Source organism: Durio zibethinus, chromosome 14 (genome assembly GCF_047325235.1).
Source record: "Durio zibethinus cultivar Kanyao isolate XHJ-2024 chromosome 14, ASM4732523v1, whole genome shotgun sequence".
Taxonomy (NCBI): Eukaryota; Viridiplantae; Streptophyta; class Magnoliopsida; order Malvales; family Malvaceae; genus Durio; species Durio zibethinus.
In genome coordinates, this window is record NC_143175.1 from 25,691,178 (window position 1) to 25,711,648 (window position 20,471).

General features: G+C 32.6%; 2 protein-coding genes, 1 long non-coding RNA gene and 1 pseudogene across 7 annotated transcripts; 2 read left to right on the forward strand and 2 right to left on the reverse strand.

The window, feature by feature from the left end:
* Positions 1 to 497: 497 nt before the first annotated feature.
* LOC111295692 (ferritin-3, chloroplastic-like) lies at positions 498 to 3,694 on the reverse strand. Of its 3 annotated transcripts, XM_022889305.2 has the most exons (8): positions 3,284 to 3,694; positions 3,075 to 3,158; positions 2,927 to 2,987; positions 1,957 to 2,044; positions 1,661 to 1,722; positions 1,422 to 1,487; positions 1,062 to 1,125; positions 498 to 912 (listed from the first exon to the last, which is right to left on the reverse strand). In XM_022889305.2, the coding sequence occupies exons 1-8, from the start codon at positions 3,616 to 3,618 to the stop codon at positions 860 to 862; spliced, it is 813 nt and encodes a 270-aa protein (XP_022745040.1). In that variant the 5' UTR covers positions 3,619 to 3,694; the 3' UTR covers positions 498 to 859. The 3 variants fall into 3 exon arrangements, with proteins under 3 accessions (XP_022745040.1, XP_022745041.1, XP_089600300.1); XM_022889306.2 differs by lacking the exon at positions 1,062 to 1,125; XM_089744174.1 differs by lacking the exons at positions 1,661 to 1,722; positions 1,957 to 2,044.
* A 2,619-nt stretch (positions 3,695 to 6,313) lies between these two features.
* On the forward strand, positions 6,314 to 8,958 carry LOC149515196 (uncharacterized). Its single transcript, XR_016327890.1, has 2 exons — positions 6,314 to 6,448; positions 6,544 to 8,958. It is a non-coding gene; the product is annotated as an uncharacterized LOC149515196 (long non-coding RNA).
* On the reverse strand, positions 6,775 to 8,777 carry LOC111294047 (uncharacterized protein At5g01610-like). 2 transcript variants are annotated; one of them, XM_022887207.2, is made up of 4 exons: positions 8,643 to 8,777; positions 7,937 to 7,991; positions 7,218 to 7,271; positions 6,775 to 7,133 (listed from the first exon to the last, which is right to left on the reverse strand). In XM_022887207.2, exons 1-4 carry the CDS (start codon positions 8,727 to 8,729, stop codon positions 6,901 to 6,903), a joined length of 429 nt encoding a protein of 142 aa, XP_022742942.1. In that variant the 5' UTR covers positions 8,730 to 8,777; the 3' UTR covers positions 6,775 to 6,900. The 2 variants fall into 2 exon arrangements, with proteins under 2 accessions (XP_022742942.1, XP_022742941.1); XM_022887206.2 differs by having other exon boundaries at positions 6,775 to 7,271.
* Positions 8,959 to 12,866: 3,908 nt separating the features above from the next.
* On the forward strand, positions 12,867 to 14,241 carry LOC111294108 (abscisic acid receptor PYL4 pseudogene; annotated as a pseudogene). The gene has a single exon (XR_016327891.1). The product of XR_016327891.1 is annotated as an abscisic acid receptor PYL4 pseudogene (transcript).
* The last annotated feature ends 6,230 nt before the right edge of the window (positions 14,242 to 20,471 follow it).

The following is a 20,471-nucleotide window of genomic DNA, read 5'->3' on the forward strand; positions in this document are numbered from 1 at the left end:
GCTTACGAGCATTAGTTTAATGGCTAATCGGGATGTTTAGGATTAAAACACACGCATATATATATATATATATATATAAAGGAGGAAATAAGAGGAGAAGCTAGCTGAGGAGCTTCTTCAAGACTTAAAAGATAGAGAAGTGGATTCAGAAATTTTTCCAACGAAATGTATACTAAAAAAGGTCACTACGCGTCTCAGACCAAAAGCTAAAGGTAAATATCCTTTTGCTTTTTGTCTACGCACTTAAAACCTCATTTATGTTTACACACGAATGCACACCTGTTGGATTCTATGCTAATTAATATCAGCTGTTCCAACCAAAAGTTAGGGCAATAACGACAGAAAACAGGCGAGGGCTGCGTAGTCTTTACCAGGACATGGAGTCTTGTGGTGAGTATGAAGATATACAAGTGTTGTGGAAGATGATTAATTATGCTCGCCCGTCAATTGCCCATAAAACCAGAAGAAACAAATGGACTTGTTATTGGAGATTCAGATTCTGTTTTAAACCAAGCTAGATTATGCCCTTCCTGTCATTTATTTATACAATCTCACTCGGAAACGGTTCTCACTCACAAGCCCAAGACACAAGGCTTTTTTTTTTTTTTTTTTGGGCCACAAAGACACAAGGTTCAGAGGAGCCTTTTTATGCATCACTCAACATTGTTCCTCCACTTACTGAGGTACACAAATAAAGCTCTCCTTTAATTTTGAGGGTAAAAAGAAAGTTCTCTAAGTCCCTCTAACATGGCAAAACTAAAGGGTTACTACAACATACGCTACAACAACAGTTTATTCTTCTCCACATAGTAGAACATCTCTGAAGCACTAAACAACAAAAGATACATCATTTGGATCTTCACAATCCAGCATCACCCTCGTGAAGGAGACTTTGATCAAAGTGCCACACTCCTGCAAACCCGATCAAGCAATTTCCCTCAGTGATTAGAAGTACGTAATTGAAACATTTGACCAATGATTTTATTAATTGAATGCAAATGATGCAGCAAACTGAAAGAAAAGATAATACTTAGTATTTGATTCTATATTTTAATGCTTACCATGGCCTTTTCCAACCATCCTTAATTGTGCAACATATTCTGCTATCTTCTTAATGGCTTCAACCTATAAAATTTAGATAGTCGCCCACAAGTTTATTAGAATGGTGCCTTACCGGATAGAACAAATTGTTATTTGTTGAAGTCTTGAAGACAATATATAGAAACGAAGAAAACACAATTATAAGATGAATTTCCACCTGATGAGTATTTTGATGCAGATATTTAGAAAGAAGACATGCACAAGACACCAAAATACATACAAAAAATAGAATGGTTTTTAATCACCATTCAAAGGGTTTGTTTTGGTTATTTGAAAGATTTTTTTGATACTAAAAAATGAAAGTTGAGACTTGAACCCACCTGCTCAGATAAAAACTCTCTTTCAATGAATTCTTCCATCTGAGCGTCATTGTTTTGCTGCGCCACCTGTTATTCATCAAGAAAGTACAACCCGTGAGAACCAAGAAGAATAGATTAGTTGCAGACTCAAACATCCTGATCTACACCATATATATAGCTCGAAGTTCAAAAACAGGTTGAGCTGCTCATAGTACTTTGCTTTCAGGATTTCAATAGACCATTAGGTAAAGAAATAATACGTTGTGCAGGCTCAATAGCTTCTCGTTTGTCAACTTCTCCAAGGACAATGCTAATTCCAGGGCTGAACTCAAAAAAGTTAGCAAAAATTAATAGAACAAACAACACAAACAATATTAATTATTAAACAAACACTTATCAAATATAGAGTAGCAAAATCATGAGAATACCAAAGAAGATATTTTCAAGCATGAAGACATTAGCATGCTTTTGAGAGCCAAATACAGAGGTTTAAAAGGAAGCAGTCCAAGCAGATATATAGCTTCGCTATAAGCATGTAAAAGAGATACTGACTCACCATATAATGCATCTCCCTTCTCCGCATGTTCAAACTCTGAAGGGGGCATCAGAATAGAGTGTAGTTTTACTCTTCCTCCACGTTTGTTCTAATTAGACAGTTAAAAAATAAACTTATAAGGCTGCATTTGGAACCAAACGCAGCTGCGTTTATTATGAAAATTCGTGTCAACTGCACTGTATAATGTAAAAATGTGCATTTGGGTAACATGAACGACACGGTACAAATGAATTTTCACCGTGTTGAGCCTCAAAATTTTGACTGGTGCTTTGTGCTCCAATGATAAAACTCACCTCTACCAATTCCTAATTTTTCAAACAAGCCCCCCTGCTTCATTTTTTTTTCTTTTGCTTTTGCTTCCGACGGCATAAATGTATAGTTAATTATTGTCTATTTTTTTTTACTTTGATTTTTTATTTAAAAGTTTTTAATATTTCTTGCCGTTTCCATTTTTTTTTCAAATTTTATTTTGAATAAACATAATTATTATTTTAATGTAAAAAATAATTATTATCTTCTAAATTATTATCAATTTATGTAAATATATTATTAATTTTTTTAAAAATAATTTTTATATTATTATCAATTTTATTAATTTTTAAAAATTTAACAACAAAATTATTATTAAAAATAAGAATAACTTTAATAATTTAAATAATTTATTAATTTTATAAATATCAAATTATAATTTAAATTTTCTTATATATAAGTTTAATTTAATATCTTTAATAATTATTTTTTATTTTCACTGCATTTCATCTCATCACTACTAATACTTTTGCATCTAAATTCATATCTTATCACTTATTTTAATGTTACTGCTACAATATCCAGTTTTATCACTAATCTCATCTCTATCACAACATTCAATCTCACCATAATTAATTTAATCGCTCGTCCAAATGTACCCTAAGATACCCGAGGGGTAGAAAACAGGGAAAATAAAAAGAAAATAGACATTTAATAAAACCTGATATTCCATCAGCTTCTCCGCGTGTTCTCTTTCTTCTTCACTAGCTTCCTTGAAAAATCTGATCGCAACAAGATCAAGGATTCACTATGTCATACGGTTAAAAAAAGAAGAAACTTTGAACAGGTTCTTGTTTCTGTGTTCTTACTTGGCTAAGCCCTTGAGAGCAATGTTGTCTCTGTCGAAGTAAGCATACAAAGAGTGGAACACATAGGACACGTTGTATTCCACACTGTGACACAAAATAACCCCAATAAATTAATAACTGAATCTGAATGAGAAAATGAGACTATAGATCTGAAAATAAGAAAGATCAACAACCTAACAGGTATATAAAGGAAAACAAGAACCACTCACTTAATTTGCTCATTTATTGCGGCTTCACAGTTATCTGTATATTTTTGGCGAGCAAGTGAAACCTGAGGAGCGACTGGAATATCAAGTTCCTCCTTCTTGAGCTCTTCAAATGGCTGAAACACTACACCTGTAAGTGCCAAATTGTTGGTTTCCAAGGATGCAGAAACCCCCAAAGCCCTTCCATGTTTTCTGATTGGAAAACTCAGAGCAGAGGAAGAAGGAAAAACATAACTCAAACTAGAAGATGAAAATAAAGAGGAGCCCCTAAGAGAAGTGATTAGATTATCCCCTTGCTTGGTTTGGACAGAAAAAGATGAAACTGATCTCAAAAACATTGCTTTGACTAATTGATTACAAGAACTAAGTATCAATGTAATAAACGAAGAGAAGAAATGAAGAAAGATAGATGGTGGATGGATGGTTAGATTGCAGAGGATATATAGAACTGGTTGAGGATAATTACAAGAGTTCCAGAGTGGATGGGGTTCGTTTTGGACCGTTGGATAGGAAATTAGGTGGACGATCGTGGTTGAAACATGTAAGCAGGCTTGTGGCGAACTCGTGGTCTATCCAAACCAACGCGCTTTTGTGGAATTTTAGTCCCTCCCGATAATCTGTCCACATTACAATCTTAGCGTCAGCATATAGCTGTCTCCATGCGAAGTAAACTGTTCTCAGTTGGTAGTCTTCCAAGTAATCATACTCGCTCTTTCGTTAAGGCAACTGGCTCAGAATCACACATCTGTACGATGTTAGAAGGAGTGGATGTTAGCGTAACCCTAGAAGAATGGACATTTTGGCAGTGTTAATCTTGTCGTTAGCAAGTCAAAGAAGCTCATGTCTTCTACGCTCTGGAAAAAAGTGTTTCATATCTTTCTTTGAGAGAAATTTCCTTTTGTCTCGGCCAAAAAAAAAAAAGAAGAAGAAATTGCCCTTTGTAAGGGAGAAAAAGAATAAATTTCCAAATCCTTTGGTCAAAAGTTCTCGATTCGCTAGTACAGACTAGTTTCTACCTTCCTGTTTGGGAAAGTCAATAATACTATATTTATCTACTTTTTAATAACACTTTTTTAGGGGTTAAACTGAATCTTGATATTAGAAGTTACGATTCTTTTTTAATCTTTTAAAGAGGTTGGAATATGATTTTCTTTTAAAAAAAAAAAAGATTGTAGGACAATATGATATAGAAGTAAAGTAAAATTAAAAAAAAAAAAATTGAAATAAGTCGAAAGAAATGAAAAAACACATTTGATACTTGATATTTTGTTGAAAAAGTTAGAAAATTTATTGAAAGAAATGGAGTCTTGATGAGAAAGTTACTCTTTGTCAAAAACTAGCTGTGATTATTCTTTTTAACTCTGTAGCAGATTTTATGCTTGTTTGGGTGAAGGAATAAAAATTCTTTTACCCAAAGAAACAGAATTGAATTCCTGATTCTCTTTGTAACTCTGGTATATGCCCCTCCTATAACTCCATGAAAGTGGTGGCCACATTTTTCCATAAAATTCAACAGCCCCTAATATTATTGCTTCTAAGTTCTAAAGCATCAGATTTAACTCCATGTCAGGATGCCAATAGTTTTTATCAATGAAAATTCCTTTAACAGCAATCCTCCAGGTTTTCTGCCACCTCTCTGTCCTTTGCCATCCATCTCAGAGACGTTGCCTTGCGGAGTTGCGGTTTTATAGTCCGAACTCCGGACCATGGCCTGCATTTTACAAATATTTATTTCATGACTTTATGCAACAGGCTCAGCACTGACCCAAACTATAGAGGAAATCTTATTATACTCATAAAAGGACTAATGACTTCACTACGGTGTTTATAAATTATAACACAGGCAAAAGATCATGTCCTCGGCGGCACTATCGAGTGAAGGAGAAATGGGTTGTCTTATTGCTTGCAGAGGAACTGTTTTACGATGAATCTACCCGTCAAACAAAGCAGAGCACGAATTTGACTTTAATGTCACATATTAGAGTTAGATGCAAGAGGGAGAGGGAGGGCCTTTTGCTACAGATGAAGACAATTGCAGCTCATTTTTACGTAAGCTTTTAGGCACATCTTTGGTCATGAGATGTCGAATTTTACTACATTCGATGAAAGAGGCTGTAGCCTGTTGTAGAGGGGCTTGTGACTCCACGCGATCATAGCCACATGATGTTAAGCGTTCATATCCTCAACTGGGATAGTATTGCTTTCGTGTAATTGAAAGTCTTAATTCAAAGGCTAAGGCTAATTAAATTGCGACAGTGATCGATGCAAATTCGTTGAGCTAAGTTATTGTGCCATCGGCATATGCGCCTATGAATGTAAGCTGCCTTGTGGATAGCACACGGCTTCTCTACCTTGTGTTGTGTGAGCCACTGGATCTTTTCTTTTCTTTTTCTTTTTTTTTTTTTTTTTTTTTTGGGGGGGGGGGGGGGTGGGTTACTCTTATAATCAAATCAATTAAACCTCTCTAAATATGACAAAGTTTCAAGGCATTTCACTTTATCATTGGCAAGCTCTCATCAGCCGAATATTCCAATTCTAGAAACATTTAATGGAAGGGTAAGTTTTATCCTTTAGGTTTTCGATTTATGATACATTCGGTGATTGTTTTTTAATTGATAATATTCTTTGGTGTTTTAGACTTAAATTAAACAAAACAAAACAAAACAATATAGGGAAATTTGATTAAACCAATATTAGTAGTAGTATATTCTAAATGAGTTTTACTACAAAATTAAGTTCACTTCTCCGTAAAATCAAAGTGTTCATTGACATAATATGGTGATTGAATGGAGGATTTTTCTGACCAAGCCAAAAGTAGAAAAACATGAAAGCTCCAAGCTTTTCCTTCTCCATATCTCCACTCTGATAGCTACGTGCAAGTCATGAACTGTATAACATGATCTTCAACTCATAGGAAAAAGACTGAAAGATGAGTGGCGGGAAAGACTTCCACTGTGTATAATTAATTCTTTGTCTAAGTGAATTTGATTCGTGTACTTAGTTAATATGTTCAGGGTCTAAATGGAACGAGCTCAGCCACTAACATTAGTAGCTTGAAACAGACATTAGAGCAGAGGTTGTTCCACTTTAAATATGCCAGCCAGGCGAGACAAACGACGTTCAATTAATCTTATCTTAATTAAGACGACTAGATTGAAATTTAACCAGGTTAAATAATGTTCAATTTAATCTTTCTGGATCTTTTGTCTTTTTAATCTATGTTCTCTAACTCGTTTTCTCAATGTGTTTTGTCTGTTAAACAGGGAGTCATGGTTGTGATAGATTTTCCAGCAGTTCAATTGGGAATGTTATTCAAACAATTGTTAAGGAAGATGCATACAGGGGGCCTTGTGAGGGGATGGATCCCAATGATGCTCTTCCATGCACAAGGTTCAAGTGTTCAACCCATGTGCCAATTCCTTACCATTAATATAAACATGGCATTGCCACCTTTACGTATAACAGAGTAAAGCCTTACCACAATAACAACCATAGGAGAGAACCAGTTTTTTTACTTGAATCTTAAAATTTATGGAGACAAAAGTACCTAGGTTCACAGGCTGTGAGAAAGGAGTTAAAGTTATAACAAAGATGGGATCACCATACGCATTCTAACCAGTTTAGAACTTATCTACACTTACACCATCCCTAGAAACCTCGTAAGCCTCTCTATTCCTGGTTTTCTTCACCCCGGCAGCGACATAGAGCTTTGATCCATCAGATGTGATACAGGTTACTTTTACCCATATCATCACTTTTGTCTTCATACCCTCTATATCAGCCAGCTTTCCTTTCTCCAGATACCCAGTCACAGTGGTGAAGAAGCGCAGGACTGATGAGTCCCTATATCCCACTTCACATATTGTTGGAATAAAAACAGTAAGCTTTCCCGTCTCTTCATTGAATTCGTAGTTAGTGGCATTATGAGGGAAGATACCTATTGGGAGATTATACTCTTTTAACAGCTCTGGCAATGGCTTTTGCATTTTTCCTGTAAAAGGCCAAATATTGGTACCAATGACAAATTTTGGGGGCAACACTTAAAGGAATTACAGTACATTCTACTATATATCTTGATACTGTCAAATAAAGGGTCAAGCTGAAGGCCTTCTATCCCATAGTTAACACCATGGAAGAGCCCCAACCCAAAGAAAGATATAGAGCTTCATTTGAGCGTTCGAATGGTAGTCTTTCTATTAATGTTTAAACTTATGATAAGAATCAATCTGTTTATTTTTTATGATCATAATCTATAGATATTAGAGTTGGGCCATGGAAAACCAGCAGAAGCTTTCTATTGGTGTTCTCTACATTAAGTATTATCACAAGGCCACTTGGTATTGAAAAACCTACTACTTTAAAGACTAATAGTTCGCATCATTTTCTTACAGGTTTATGTACTGTAGCTAATAAATAAACTCATCAAGATTTGGATTCTCTGTTCTGAAGTCTAAGCTTCACTTATTCCCAATTTTCCTCCGAGACAATAAGTCAATTACCTGAATTTTACCCTTCTCATCCTAAAACAGTTATTTAAAGCACAAGCAATGAACTGCATAGACATTACCCTTCTGAATAGCATAGCAAAAGTTATCTTTCACACATTAATACTAAGACAGAAAAATAGAACAATGATTCAGTAAGAGAAGGACAAACCTTTGATCTTATTAACCAACCATTTGGCTCCTCCTTCAATACTGGTGGATAAAGACTGTTTAAAAGGAGGGAAAAGATGATGTTAGCATGAAGAATGTTATAAAAAAAGATAGACACGCACAGCTCAAGGGGTAGGCAATATCGATAAATGAACATATATTCATCAACATACCAGCTTCGCTGCATTTTTTGAGAAAACATGAAATGAGTCTACGGCATTCTTCTTCATGATGAACTTAGAACTCTTAGATGAAGTAATATTGTTTTAAACTTTTGATAAGACTGCATTTGCTTCCGATTTTATAAGAAATTGCGTTAATATTATTATTCAAAGATTGGAAATTTGGCACATAATTGAATGCAAAACGCACAAAAAATTCATTTCCAATTATTCGTAGGCTAAAAATTCCAGAAACAAAAGTGGAAAAAAAACTGTCTTTGCTAATTACAATAAACAAATACCGCGTCGGAAATGATAGCTTAAGAAGTACGCAGATTAACCCTATTTTTAAAGTCAAATTAACCGTTACAATTACAAAATAATAAAAGGTAGTCCGCACAAATCAATATTGAAACATTTTCTCAAGAAACCCTAGGTGAATTAACAAGTTGACCAAATTCTTGAGCAGATCAGGGGTCAAAATCGAAGAGGAAGGAAGTAAATGGAAAGGTAAAGAAAAAGATTTAGAGAAAAGGAAAAGCATACGTTGATATCGTCGCCGACGGAATTGATCTCCTTGTTAGCCTTCTGGCCCAGCCAATAGGAGCCCACCTTGTTCAATATCTGATCCATTTCTCCCTCCAACCTCAAAGCTCGACTATCCCAAATCAGTTGCTTAGTTTTTTTTTCCTCCTCCGATGCCTGGAAGAGAAACCTATGTATGTCTGTATGTATTCAAGGCATAATATTTAGAGAGAGAAAGAGACGTACTTCGTCTTTTCTCTCTTTAGACTTTGAATAGAATCTTCTAACCCCGCTAAATTTCCTAGCATTTTAACTGTTACTTATTTTATTTTTTTAATTTACTCCTACTTTTTTCGTTCGTAGATTAAAATTTTCACTAACGAAAATAATTTCTCTTGTAAGCTTACTGAAGAGGTGTGTATGTACGAATTATATATTCATTCATAGATTGCTATCCTTTGCGTCATGAAATATTGAAGCAAGGATATTAACTATAATAAATATCGTTTAATCACTTATAATTTTGTAATCAATCCACTCAAGTCAAAAGTTAAATCTTAATTAATTTCACTGATGGCAATAAGAAATGGAATGACGGCATGGCCTTCTTCATGTTGTAGCTTTTACAATTACCTCTTCAATTGCCTGCCTGCTCATTGTTGTTGTAGTTATATACGATTAGAGTAAATATAGCATCATGATTCTTAAATTTTGAATATAATATTTTTTTAATTGTTAATAAAAAAAACTCCTTTTTTATTAATAAAATATTATTTATTTAATAAAGTTGAATCGAATGTTTCGACTTTATTTTATTTGGGGTGATCTTGAAATATAGAGATAGTCTGCAATGTTTCGGTTTTTGTAAATATCCATTTGTTAATAAAATTTTGAATGTTTAAATTGACAATGTCTTCGTTCTTCAACCACATGCCACTGTTTTTTTCCCCCCGTAACACCGTTTGTTGGTTTCTCTTTCCTTGGCTTTGCAACTCTGACCGTGAGATAAAAATTGGTAACGTGGTCTATTCTTATTGGATAGCCTACGCTTAATGCGATAATAAGGATCTATATAATAGTTTTTTCATTTGTTGATAATAAGTGTAATAAAGTACATTTGAATTGATATAATATTAATTTTAAATTTTAAATTTTGATTTAAATTTGATAAAATTTTAATTTTTAAATTTAAATAAAAATAAAAATTGAATTATTCGAATTCATTTAATTAAGTTTAATTAATTTATAAAATAAATTTAAATTTTATATTTTTGATAAAAATTTAATTATTTATATTCAAATTTGAATTTAAAATATTTTATTAATAAAAACATATTAAAAAATAAATATTAAATTAAATTCATAAATTACTTAAATCGAGTATGAAAATATTTAAATTTGATTTGAATAATAAATTAAATTTAATTTAATTTAAATTTTATTTAAATTAAAATCAAATAACTTATAAATATTAATATATATTTTACACGTTTAACTGAGAATTTGCTTTTTCTAATTTTTGCTCCGTCACGTAATTTTCCTTATCTCGGACTAAACATCCGGCATCAATCACAATGTTGAACTCCCTTTTATTTTTATTTTTTTTTTTGTTTTTTTGAACATGGTCATATAAAAATATTTTGGAAGTCATGCCTGCCACAAAAATGACACGACACGGACAAGTCTCAAAGTACTTAATTTTGTTATCTGCCACATTTTAATATGGAAGACTCAAAGGGGTCCATCTGCTTAATTAAAAGGAAATTCCGAGTGCTGGTTTATCAAAGAGATACAAGTTGGAGAACATTTAATCAAGAGTTTTGATCACAAATACGACTTGAAATGGTCAGTTATTCAGTTTTGTTTTAAATGCCAAGTGGACGGAAAGCAGGGGATATCAGGGAATTATTTGAAAGTTGACGAGAACGTAGAAGGCTTGATGTAAAAGAACGCAGTCAAAGTTCTATTTGTTTAAAAGAAAATAATTTTTTGATATTTATTCGGTAAAAAATTAAATGCTCAATGAAAAATAATTTGTAGATTGACAAAAATAAAATAATTCCATTTATCAAGTTTGTGAGCATAATTTTACTTAAATAGGACCTTAAATATAGATTCTTTTATGCTTGAGTTTAATTTCATCTAATTCAAAATATTATTATATTAATAAAAATATTTTTATTTTATTTTACTTAAAATTAAAAAAATTTATTTTAACAATAAATAATTTTAAATGTCCTAATAATTATATCAATATTATTTAAATGAAAACACTTGCTTATATAGATTAATTATGGTTATTGTAGATTCATTATGTATAAGAACAATATTAACAACTTTGTAAGCTTAAAAGCTATTTTATTTGGACAAAATCTTACAATTTATATTATTATGAATAAAGGCTGTAACTTCTGTAGAGACCAAAACTTATAAATATAAATCACAAAAGAAGTAAATGTAAGTAAAAAAATAATAATACGAGGATCAAGGAAATAAATAAAAAGATTATTTTTTATAAAAATAAAAGACATAAAAAAATTTAAAATTTAACTTAACATGATTTTTTTTTTACCTTTCATACAATTGATATTAAAACTGTGAAACATAAAATTTAGTTCTCCGTTGTTGACATTTTTTATTATTATTTTGAATAAATATAAAAATATTAATTTGATAGTTATGTAAAGAATACTACTTTGACGAAAATATAGAACTTTTAAAAAAATTCAACTACAAAAAAAATTATTTTTATAAGATTATTCAAATAACAAAAAAATATTAACTTAAAAAAAAAGTTCATTTCTTAAATTTATTTTCAAGAAGTTATTTTAAACAAACAAATGGAGACCAAGTTGTGGCCTATTGGGCGGGGAAGAGATCAAGAAAGGCTTGGAAAAATATATTATCATTTCAACATAGGGAGCTCATGCTCATGGATGAGTATCGAACTGGATCAATCAAAGGTCCAAATTAACCTATTATTATACCAAACAAACACAAGTTGATACCAGGTCTGACCAGGCCCCAGCCCAGACTCCCACATGATTGGTACCTGACTACCTGAGGATCAAGTGCTAAAGGCCCCCTTCAACCTGTTCATGTTTATACTCTATACTCAGAAATTTTTTTTTTTAAATGAAAAAACTAAAATTTGATTAATAGCAAAGGTCCAAGTCTTTGTCCTTAAGTAGTGGTTAAAGACCAGACAGAAGAAAAGAATCACGTTAAAGCAGCAAAAGTGAAAGGAATGGTAAAACAAATACGGCTGCTTTAACGTAGGCAGCTGCTGCCTCTTTTCCTGCTACTTGCTTAATTTTTATACAATAAATAAAATGAAAAAAGCAGTCAATTTTTTTTTTGGCGAAAACATTAAGCTGAGACATGAGAGAATGAGAAGAATTTTCCTCGCTTGCATTTTTTTCTAGTTTCTTTAAAATGTGTGTGTGCGTGTGTTTTTTTTTTTTTTTTTTTTTTGCAGTCTGCACCAGGGTAAGTTTAAATGCTTTATCTTATCTTTTCGGCTTACGACTCTCAAGCAAGTTGTTCGTCTATTTGCCTTATTTCAAATCACCTTAGCTTTTGACCCTCACTTTCCTGGACCTTTACGAAATTTGGCACTCTCTGAATTTACACTCATGACCTTCTCTGCTAAAGAAATAGTTACAAATCATCATTTTGTTTTCTTTCAGTCTTTTTAATTTTTTCTGCTGGCCTTTTTCTTGTAGCTTACTTCTCGAAAGATGGATTTGTGGGTAAACAGTTGGAAACATTTACTGCAACAATCAAGTTCAAATGGTAATGGACCACATAAAACATTTTAGATCTCTTTCAATAACTACATTTTATCCATCTCCTATTAGAATTTTTTTTTTAATATCTATTTGGTAGCTATAGGTATGCCTTAGGACCACTTATCAATTTGCAACATGTAATGGGCATGGCAGCTTGAGACAAGTTCCCAGTTTTAGCCTGTGTTGGACACGTTTGTCTAGGGTTGGGAAATGGATTAATTTCTTTTCACCTTTATTATCTTTTGTGTAATCAATTGGTAGTAGTAATTCTGTCATCTTTTTGGCCAAATGTCATATCTTTTCCATAAAGCAAAAATGTTATTAATGGATAGGTAAAGACCTCAAAAGTACTTAAAAGAAAAAAACAAAAAGAAAGAGAGAGGGAGTAAAGGAGCTTATAGGGGCAAATAGAACGCAACATGTAATCAAATATACGGGGAAGTTCTCTTTATATTTATGGTTCTATTTAAACAAAACAAAAGAATATTTGGGGTAGTTTGGTAATCTCAAAGCATTGAGACATAGGGAGAAAGTTGAGGAGCAACTAGGCCTATTTTATTACCCCCACATAAACTTTCATTAAACACTCTTCTTCTTCTTCTTCTTCTTCTTCTTTAGAAAATTCAACCCACATCATCACACAGTGGAAAAACCTCCTCTTCCAAGTTGGAAAGCGACTAACCCAACACCTTCCCCTTCTCTCTCCACCATATATATACTCTCTCTTGCTCTTTGCACGAACCATTTCGCCAAAAAAAACATCTCAATAGAAATGCCTGCGAATCCTCCAAAGTCATCCCTCTTGCTCCACAGAATCAACAATAACACCCCCAACACTAACTCCACCATCACAATCACTACAGAAACAGTTGATAATTCCTCCATGCTTCGCCAAAAGCGCTATCCTTTAACATGCACCATGCCCGTCCCCGACTCTGTTGCTCACCACCACACCCACCCTGTTGGCCCCAACCAGTGCTGCTCAGCCGTCGTCCAGCAGATCGCCGCCCCCGTCTCCACCGTCTGGTCCGTCGTCCGCCGCTTCGATAACCCCCAGGCTTACAAGCACTTCGTCAAGAGCTGTCATGTCATCGTTGGGGATGGTGAAGTTGGCACCCTTCGTGAAGTCCACGTCATCTCGGGCCTCCCTGCCGCCAGGAGCACCGAACGTCTCGAAATCCTTGACGACGAGAGTCATGTTCTCAGCTTCAGCGTCGTCGGTGGAGACCATCGACTAGCCAACTACAGGTCGGTGACGACCCTCCACCCTTCGACTGCTGGGAACGAAACGGTGGTGGTGGAATCATACGTGGTGGACGTACCGCCGGGGAACACCAAAGATGACACGTGTGTGTTCGTAGACACCATTGTTCGGTGCAACCTACAGTCACTGGCTCAGATCGCAGAGAATCTAGCCAGGCGCAAATAGCAAACAGCAAAAAGAAGCCATTTTCGTGAGTGAAACTCTTCATCCAAATAGATTAATTCCCCCCTTCTCTCCCTACTTCATGTTTTTTAGTAAAAAAAGTGTTTGGTGATACGCCGTCGTTTTTGTGAGTATCCGATGTTGGGTTACCGGTGGAACATCTTATCACTACCGAGTTCATGTTTCTCGATTCAACTGATGACAGCTTCTTTTGTTTGTTTTACTTTTCTTTTGTTTAATCTGTGAAATACTATTAATAAATACACACACTACGTTGTTAAAAAAATATATGAGCCTTCATGATTTTCTGTCGTCATTGCTTCCGACTGTTCTCTCCGGTTTGTATATAAGTTTATAAAATTAGACATTAGAATAAAAGAACAAGATAGAGTTTTAAATAGTATTTAATTTTGAATGTAATGGACGGAGAATTTGGGAAGATATTATTATTATTATTATTAGTAGGGAAGGCTATAATAAAATGGGTTAACGCGAAATACGGTACGGAACTGCATTAGACAGCAAAAGATGACCAATAAAAGGCAGCTTTGGTTTGAATAAAGTAGCGGAGTTGAGTGTTTTAATATTAAGTTTCCATGTGAAAGAGGTCTTGAATTTTTTCATCCAGAAGTTGGGCCGTTTCTGGCGATGGCTGACCGCCAGTAGTCTATCATCCAGTTTCGGCACAACAAAAAAAAAAAAAAAAAAATTTGGGGTTTGAATTTTTGAGTCGGAAAGGGCCGATATTGGAGATAAAGACCAAATACCTAGCAAGACTACGAGGTGAATTTGTTTTGCTCAATGTAAATTCGCGAACATGGTGAGATGCGCATGATGTGCTAAGAGATTTTGATTCGCCAGAAATTGGAGCAAAAGGAAAGCTCTTTTTCATGGAATATCAGAGCATGCGAATTAAGGTAAAAACTTGGGATCTATTGTAAATTGCATTGGAGGTACAGGGGGTGCATTTCATTTTTCTTGATCTGTACAGTAAATAGGGATAGAGAATCATGGAAAAGGGGGGTGCACGCTGGCAGTTAATGGGCAGACGAGAACATGAATTTTCGAAGGGTAATTAAGTTAGCACCCGTGCGGTTCACATCGTTTTCAATTTGACAGTGAACAACCGGCACATTGCAGTAGGACCAGTAAAACCGCGGTTAAATTATTACATGCATTCATCTGATTCTGGGTCTGGGGGTATAAAAATTCTATCCTCTGGCTCTGATCTGATAAACGGATTTAGGAGGTGTTTTTCAGTGGTAAAAAGTTGGTGAGAGATGCCTAACGTATCAGCGCAAGGAATCAATTCAAATGAACATTCCTTTTTCCAGCAGGCAGGAGCTGAAAAGGGGTGATTTTCCAAAGATGTGGTAACATCTATTAGTATATTGAGACGCAAGCAAACAAAATAAATCTGAACAATGGGGGTGGCCTGACCGGGAGGGGGAAAAGTGAAGGAAACGAAGAAAACATTTGCGAGTAACCTAGAAATTTCCGGTTCGGGTATTGCATGGGGCAGAAGCATGTTGCATTAAAATACTAATAACGTGAAAGGAATCCGACAGCTGCCTGTCTCTCTCTCTCTATCTGCAACTTGACTTTGATAACTATTGGTTAAAAGACAAGATAGATGCAAGTTGCAAATTATTTTTTCTTTCTTAAATTTTTTCTCTCTATATAGCTGTTAAAAGAAGTGCAACTTGCTCCCCGTCTGTCTCTCGTATGCTGAGCTTTTTGAATGGGACGGTTTCTTTGCAAGTTGGGGTGCAAGTGGGAAGGAAGAGGGTGTTACTTTTTAATCATCCCGTGTACTATTGTCTACTTTTGAATGCGTTCACGCCACCCATCCTCCTCTCCTCTGCTTCTTCGTGACATATGATATGGAGTTTCTTCTTTAAGACCTTTTTCATTCAATATTTGCCACTGCCAGGCATTACCATTAGCTTCCATATTTCCATGCCAATTGCCCTGCCATTCTTCTTCAAAATCTCCACATTACTATTAATTAGCATATATGTATGTATATTCCATATTAATCAAAGCTACTTACAAAAATATAACAAACTGCTGTCCAATCCAATACGTATGCATTATATATTGTATGCATTGTCAGCTTCAATCTTTTCCAAAATTAAAATATATCCATAGATGATGAAAATTATAAATTTTAAAAGTTTCTATTTCTTTTCTAATTTAAAAAATCGATAAAAAACAAACAAAGTTGTAATTGCACCAATTTCAAATCAACTTTATAGCCCAAGCCCTCAAACTAATTCAATTTGAAATTTATTTGCTTAAAATATGCTTTGATTGATGCATATTATACATGCATGATCAAGATATATTACGGATTAACTTTTTCACATGGGAGAATTAAGATTTATGAGTATTTGTTATATAAGATGTTAGGTTTGTTAAATTTTAATAATTTTAACAAGTAACATGTTATATCTTTGACAACCTAAATTGACAACCACAAGCTCCATATTGTTGGGAAGAACTAGTTACCAGCCACCATAGATTGGTTCGAATGTTAAAACATGTGATTTTGCAATAAATTGGTCAATGGTAAAGGAGTAGTACATATCAGTAAATCACACTGCGAGATCTGGTCTCATTCGGGTCAAGCACGGCTAATATATAAGTCATATTCATGAGATAAGGGATTGTAAGACCAAAAAACAAATCATCTATATCTGATGTATAAATATGTAATATTGTTGAAGATTGCTAGACTTTGAAAGTCATAGGTGAATTGTCGTGATAATTGTAAAATACTTAATTTTGTTTAAAATTATGAAATTCAACTTTTAAGTTTACCAAAAATTGATATACTATAGACTATATTAAAGTATAAACTCTACTGGCCAAAAAAAAAAGGGGGGGGAGATGAACTCTCGCAATGAATTGGATTACATCATTGACTTTGTTAATTTTTGCCATCTTAAAATATATAACTCCTCTCCTCGTGCATGCAACGCCTGCCTAATGCCTTAACTCTTTCAGCAAATATAGCCGAGATGAAGGAACTATAACTCTTTCAGCAAATATAGCTGAGATGAAGGAACTACTTATAGTCCATATTCTGTACAACAGCTCCTGTATACTTAATTAATTAGAATCAATAAACTCAAGTTGTTTATCTTAATTATGCCTCGAGTCTTTTTATCTCATGAACTCATTCTGGTAAAAATTATCATAAAATCTTAACGGGCTTTACTCACAATTACAAAATTCAAAATTAAAATCAATAGTAAACTATTTTGTGGTTGTGATTAAATCACATCAAAGTTATGTGATTTATTTATTTATTTTACAGAATCAAGTCTATGAAAACAAAACTCATCTGCCTCAGAGAGGATCAAATTTTATGATTTAAATCACATCAATTAATTAATTTATGTTTTAAGAGTAATACAGACGTCAAAACTTACTAGATCAACGAATAACTAAAAGCTATTTGAATAAAGAAATTTTGTTTTCAAAATTATTATCTCTTATATATTACATACATAATACATTTATGTCTTTTTTCAAAGATGGAATGAAAATTGAAAAGAGAGAACCATCAACCTTACTATTGTTTAGTAGTTATGGCGGAAAAAGTATAAACAGAAGTTATGTATCATTCAGACATGTATATGTGTGTGTATATACATATATATATATATATATATATATGTCAACTGCTGATTCTTATATAAACAAGGAAGCTATAACATCATAAAGTAGAAAAGTATGTATTTAAGGGAGTGGAGGAACCGGAGCGCCGTTCGGGTATGATACCACCGGAAATCTCCCAAAGGAAATTATTTCCGGCATCAGAGAACACCTGCTACGTCGACATTTTCTCAATTTTGCTTAGGGCTTCTCTTAGGATTCTGGATTTTCAGAGTCCATTATATTGATGGCATTCGCCCTAATAATTGGGCTTCTTCAAATTATTATTGGGCTCATTCAAAAATTTGACAAGGCCCAGCATTTGCTTCTTGTGTTAACAAACCATCTGAATTTGAGTTTTTCTTTTTCTTTTGAATATTTATTCAATGAATTTAAAATAGTTATTTTTCTTAATTACATGATAAAATTAAAAGAGTATTATATAATTCAATAACAAAATATTTCTTTAACCTATGATCATTAGAAATCACATTGTCATTTGATTTCTTATTTACTATCTCGTCATTCACTGATATCATTTTTTGTCTTATATTTTGTCATAACCAATTTTTAAATAATATACATTTCATAATTGCATTTTCTTTAGAAAATATAAATATAAATATAAATTATAATTTTATTTACTAATAATTTAAATATTTTGCAAATAAATTTAAAAATATAATATATTTTTTATAAATTGATAATATAAAATATTATAAGAGAGTAAAAAAAATTTCATTCAATGATAAAAATAGCATGTATATAATTTAAAGATTAAAAAACTAAACTTATTTATAATAATTATCAACCGGCACGAAATATTAGGCTGGAAAATGATTTGAGAAAATGATTTTTACATTTTTAACTATTTATTTGACAAAAAAATAGTTGGTCAATGAAAAATGAGATTATTTTTTAAAAATTATCTTACGAATTTAAAAACGATAGACATTTTTTGAAAAATAGCTGTTTATGAGTATAATTATTATTTAATACTTTTGAGCATAATCGTACTTATAAATAATATTATATTAATAAATAATATTATTATATGGTAATAAATAATATTCAGAAATAATATTATAATATATGAATAAATAATATTATTTTAATAAATAATATAATAATAAAATATTATAAATTTAATTAATAAATATTATAATAATATAAGAATAAATAACATATTATTAATAAATAATATACTATTAATATAATATATTAATAAATATTATTAATAAATAATATTATAATATATGAATAAATAATATTAAGAATAATAAATAGTTTTATTTTAAGTATTTTTTATATTAACATAATATTTTAATATGAAATATTATTATTAAAATATAATTATTTTTTAATATTAATAATTTTAATAATAAATAATTTTAATATATTTTAATAATCAATCATTTTTAATATTTTAATAGTTATATTAATATTATTTGAAAAAAATTGATTTTCTAAAAAAAATTAAACAACAAAAAATATTTTTCATTAATTCATCCAAACAATAAAAAAATTTTTAATCTAAAAATATAAATACCTTTTAAAAATTATTTTTTATGAAATAAACGAAGCCTTATATTTGTATACATTGTCACCAGAGCTCGTGTGTCACATATTAGCAATTACCATTAATAAATCATACTGCATTGATTCAATAAGTTTAAAATTTATAATTTAATACGACACAAAATATACGAACCGTACTTAACATGACTCATTGATTATATAACGAACCGTACTAAACCCGGGCCCACAAGCTGCCTGTCACCTCTAGGACTGTGGGAGTGGGTACACCGTATAATCATTGCGATTTGCGTCAGATTAATAAGGTGGGGACCGGGGACCTTTGCTCATCCAGCAACCTGGCGTTGGGTCGCATTGCTCCATCGTATCAACAAAATTCGGTCCCAAAAAAAATATATATATATATATACTCATCAAAAGTTATGTCGGGTGCGGGCCCATTTCAGCTTGATGATCACATTTATCCCAGATCCCCGACTTTCGGCCTTCACCTTTTTTTTTCTTCTTGTTTTGTTTTCACGTTTGGCGACTAATCATCCACGAGTTCGATTGGTAGCATGTGTCACTCGAAGAAAAAAAATGCAAAACTATATGCTCTTCTCTACCAAGATGCCCCCTCTGCCGGGCTTCGTTGCATGTGTGCAAAATCCATATATACTAGACGACATGGAGAAAAATGGGACTGTAAGCTCCATGAGAGATGTGAACAATGTGTAAATATGTAAGACACAGAAAATTAAAGATAGTCAATTATATTCGAATGAGAAAGTGATTGTCGTCTCTGGAAAAGATACTTGAACAATATTAAGATGAAGGAAGCTCAACTTCAGACCTTATATGAGATTAAACCAGTTGCAAAACTTTCTCTTAGTTGTTTGACCAGGTGTTCTTAACCTTTCTCACTTGTCAGTTTCCACTTCTCTCACCCTCTAGGGGCATGTATCTATGAAGTAGAAAACAATGTTAATAGAAAGGTTTAGGTTTTTTTTTTTTTTTTTTTTAATACTATTTTTCGGTACATTTTGCTCAACTTATTTATAATTTATCTATAGTTTTCCCGATTCATTTAATGCAACTCTTTCAATTCCCTAATCAATCAAATCGAGGTAAAAAATTTCTTATCGTTAATTTGAAAAATCATACAAATGTAGAAGAATAAAGCTGATTTGACTTTATTCATCGGCATTCATCATAAAACTCTTCTTTTTCAAATACCCTTAACTTTGGTATCCCTTAGGAATGTGCCATTATCTCTACTCAGAACTGAAGTGACCAAAAAATTTGGCAATGTTATATTATGGGACTGCCAATGTTGATGGTGGGAACTACTTGAAGCAAAAACGTGTTGGGTCAATGTTATTATCATAGAGTAAGAAACTTCCCAAATTTATTAACACCGAACAATTAGGATACAGTCTCTCTGTGATAATAGTG

What these genes read in the sequence shown, in the direction of transcription:
- LOC111295692 (XM_022889305.2), bottom strand. Translation starts at nt 3,618, where the DNA reads ATGTTTTTGAGATCAGTTTCATCTTTTTCTGTCCAAACCAAGCAAGGG. An exon ending in GCTCTCAAGGGCTTAGCCAA is followed by an intron (nt 2,988 to 3,074) that starts GTAAGAACACAG and finishes TGTTGCGATCAG; the next exon opens with ATTTTTCAAGGAAGCTAGTG. An exon ending in GAGAGTTTTTATCTGAGCAG is followed by an intron (nt 1,126 to 1,421) that starts GTGGGTTCAAGT and finishes TAAATTTTATAG; the next exon opens with GTTGAAGCCATTAAGAAGAT.
- LOC111294047 (XM_022887206.2), bottom strand. Translation starts at nt 8,729, where the DNA reads ATGGATCAGATATTGAACAAGGTGGGCTCCTATTGGCTGGGCCAGAAG. An exon ending in CCGTCGGCGACGATATCAAC is followed by an intron (nt 7,992 to 8,642) that starts GTATGCTTTTCC and finishes CCTTTTAAACAG; the next exon opens with TCTTTATCCACCAGTATTGA. An exon ending in GTTGGTTAATAAGATCAAAG is followed by an intron (nt 7,272 to 7,936) that starts GTTTGTCCTTCT and finishes GGCCTTTTACAG; the next exon opens with GAAAAATGCAAAAGCCATTG.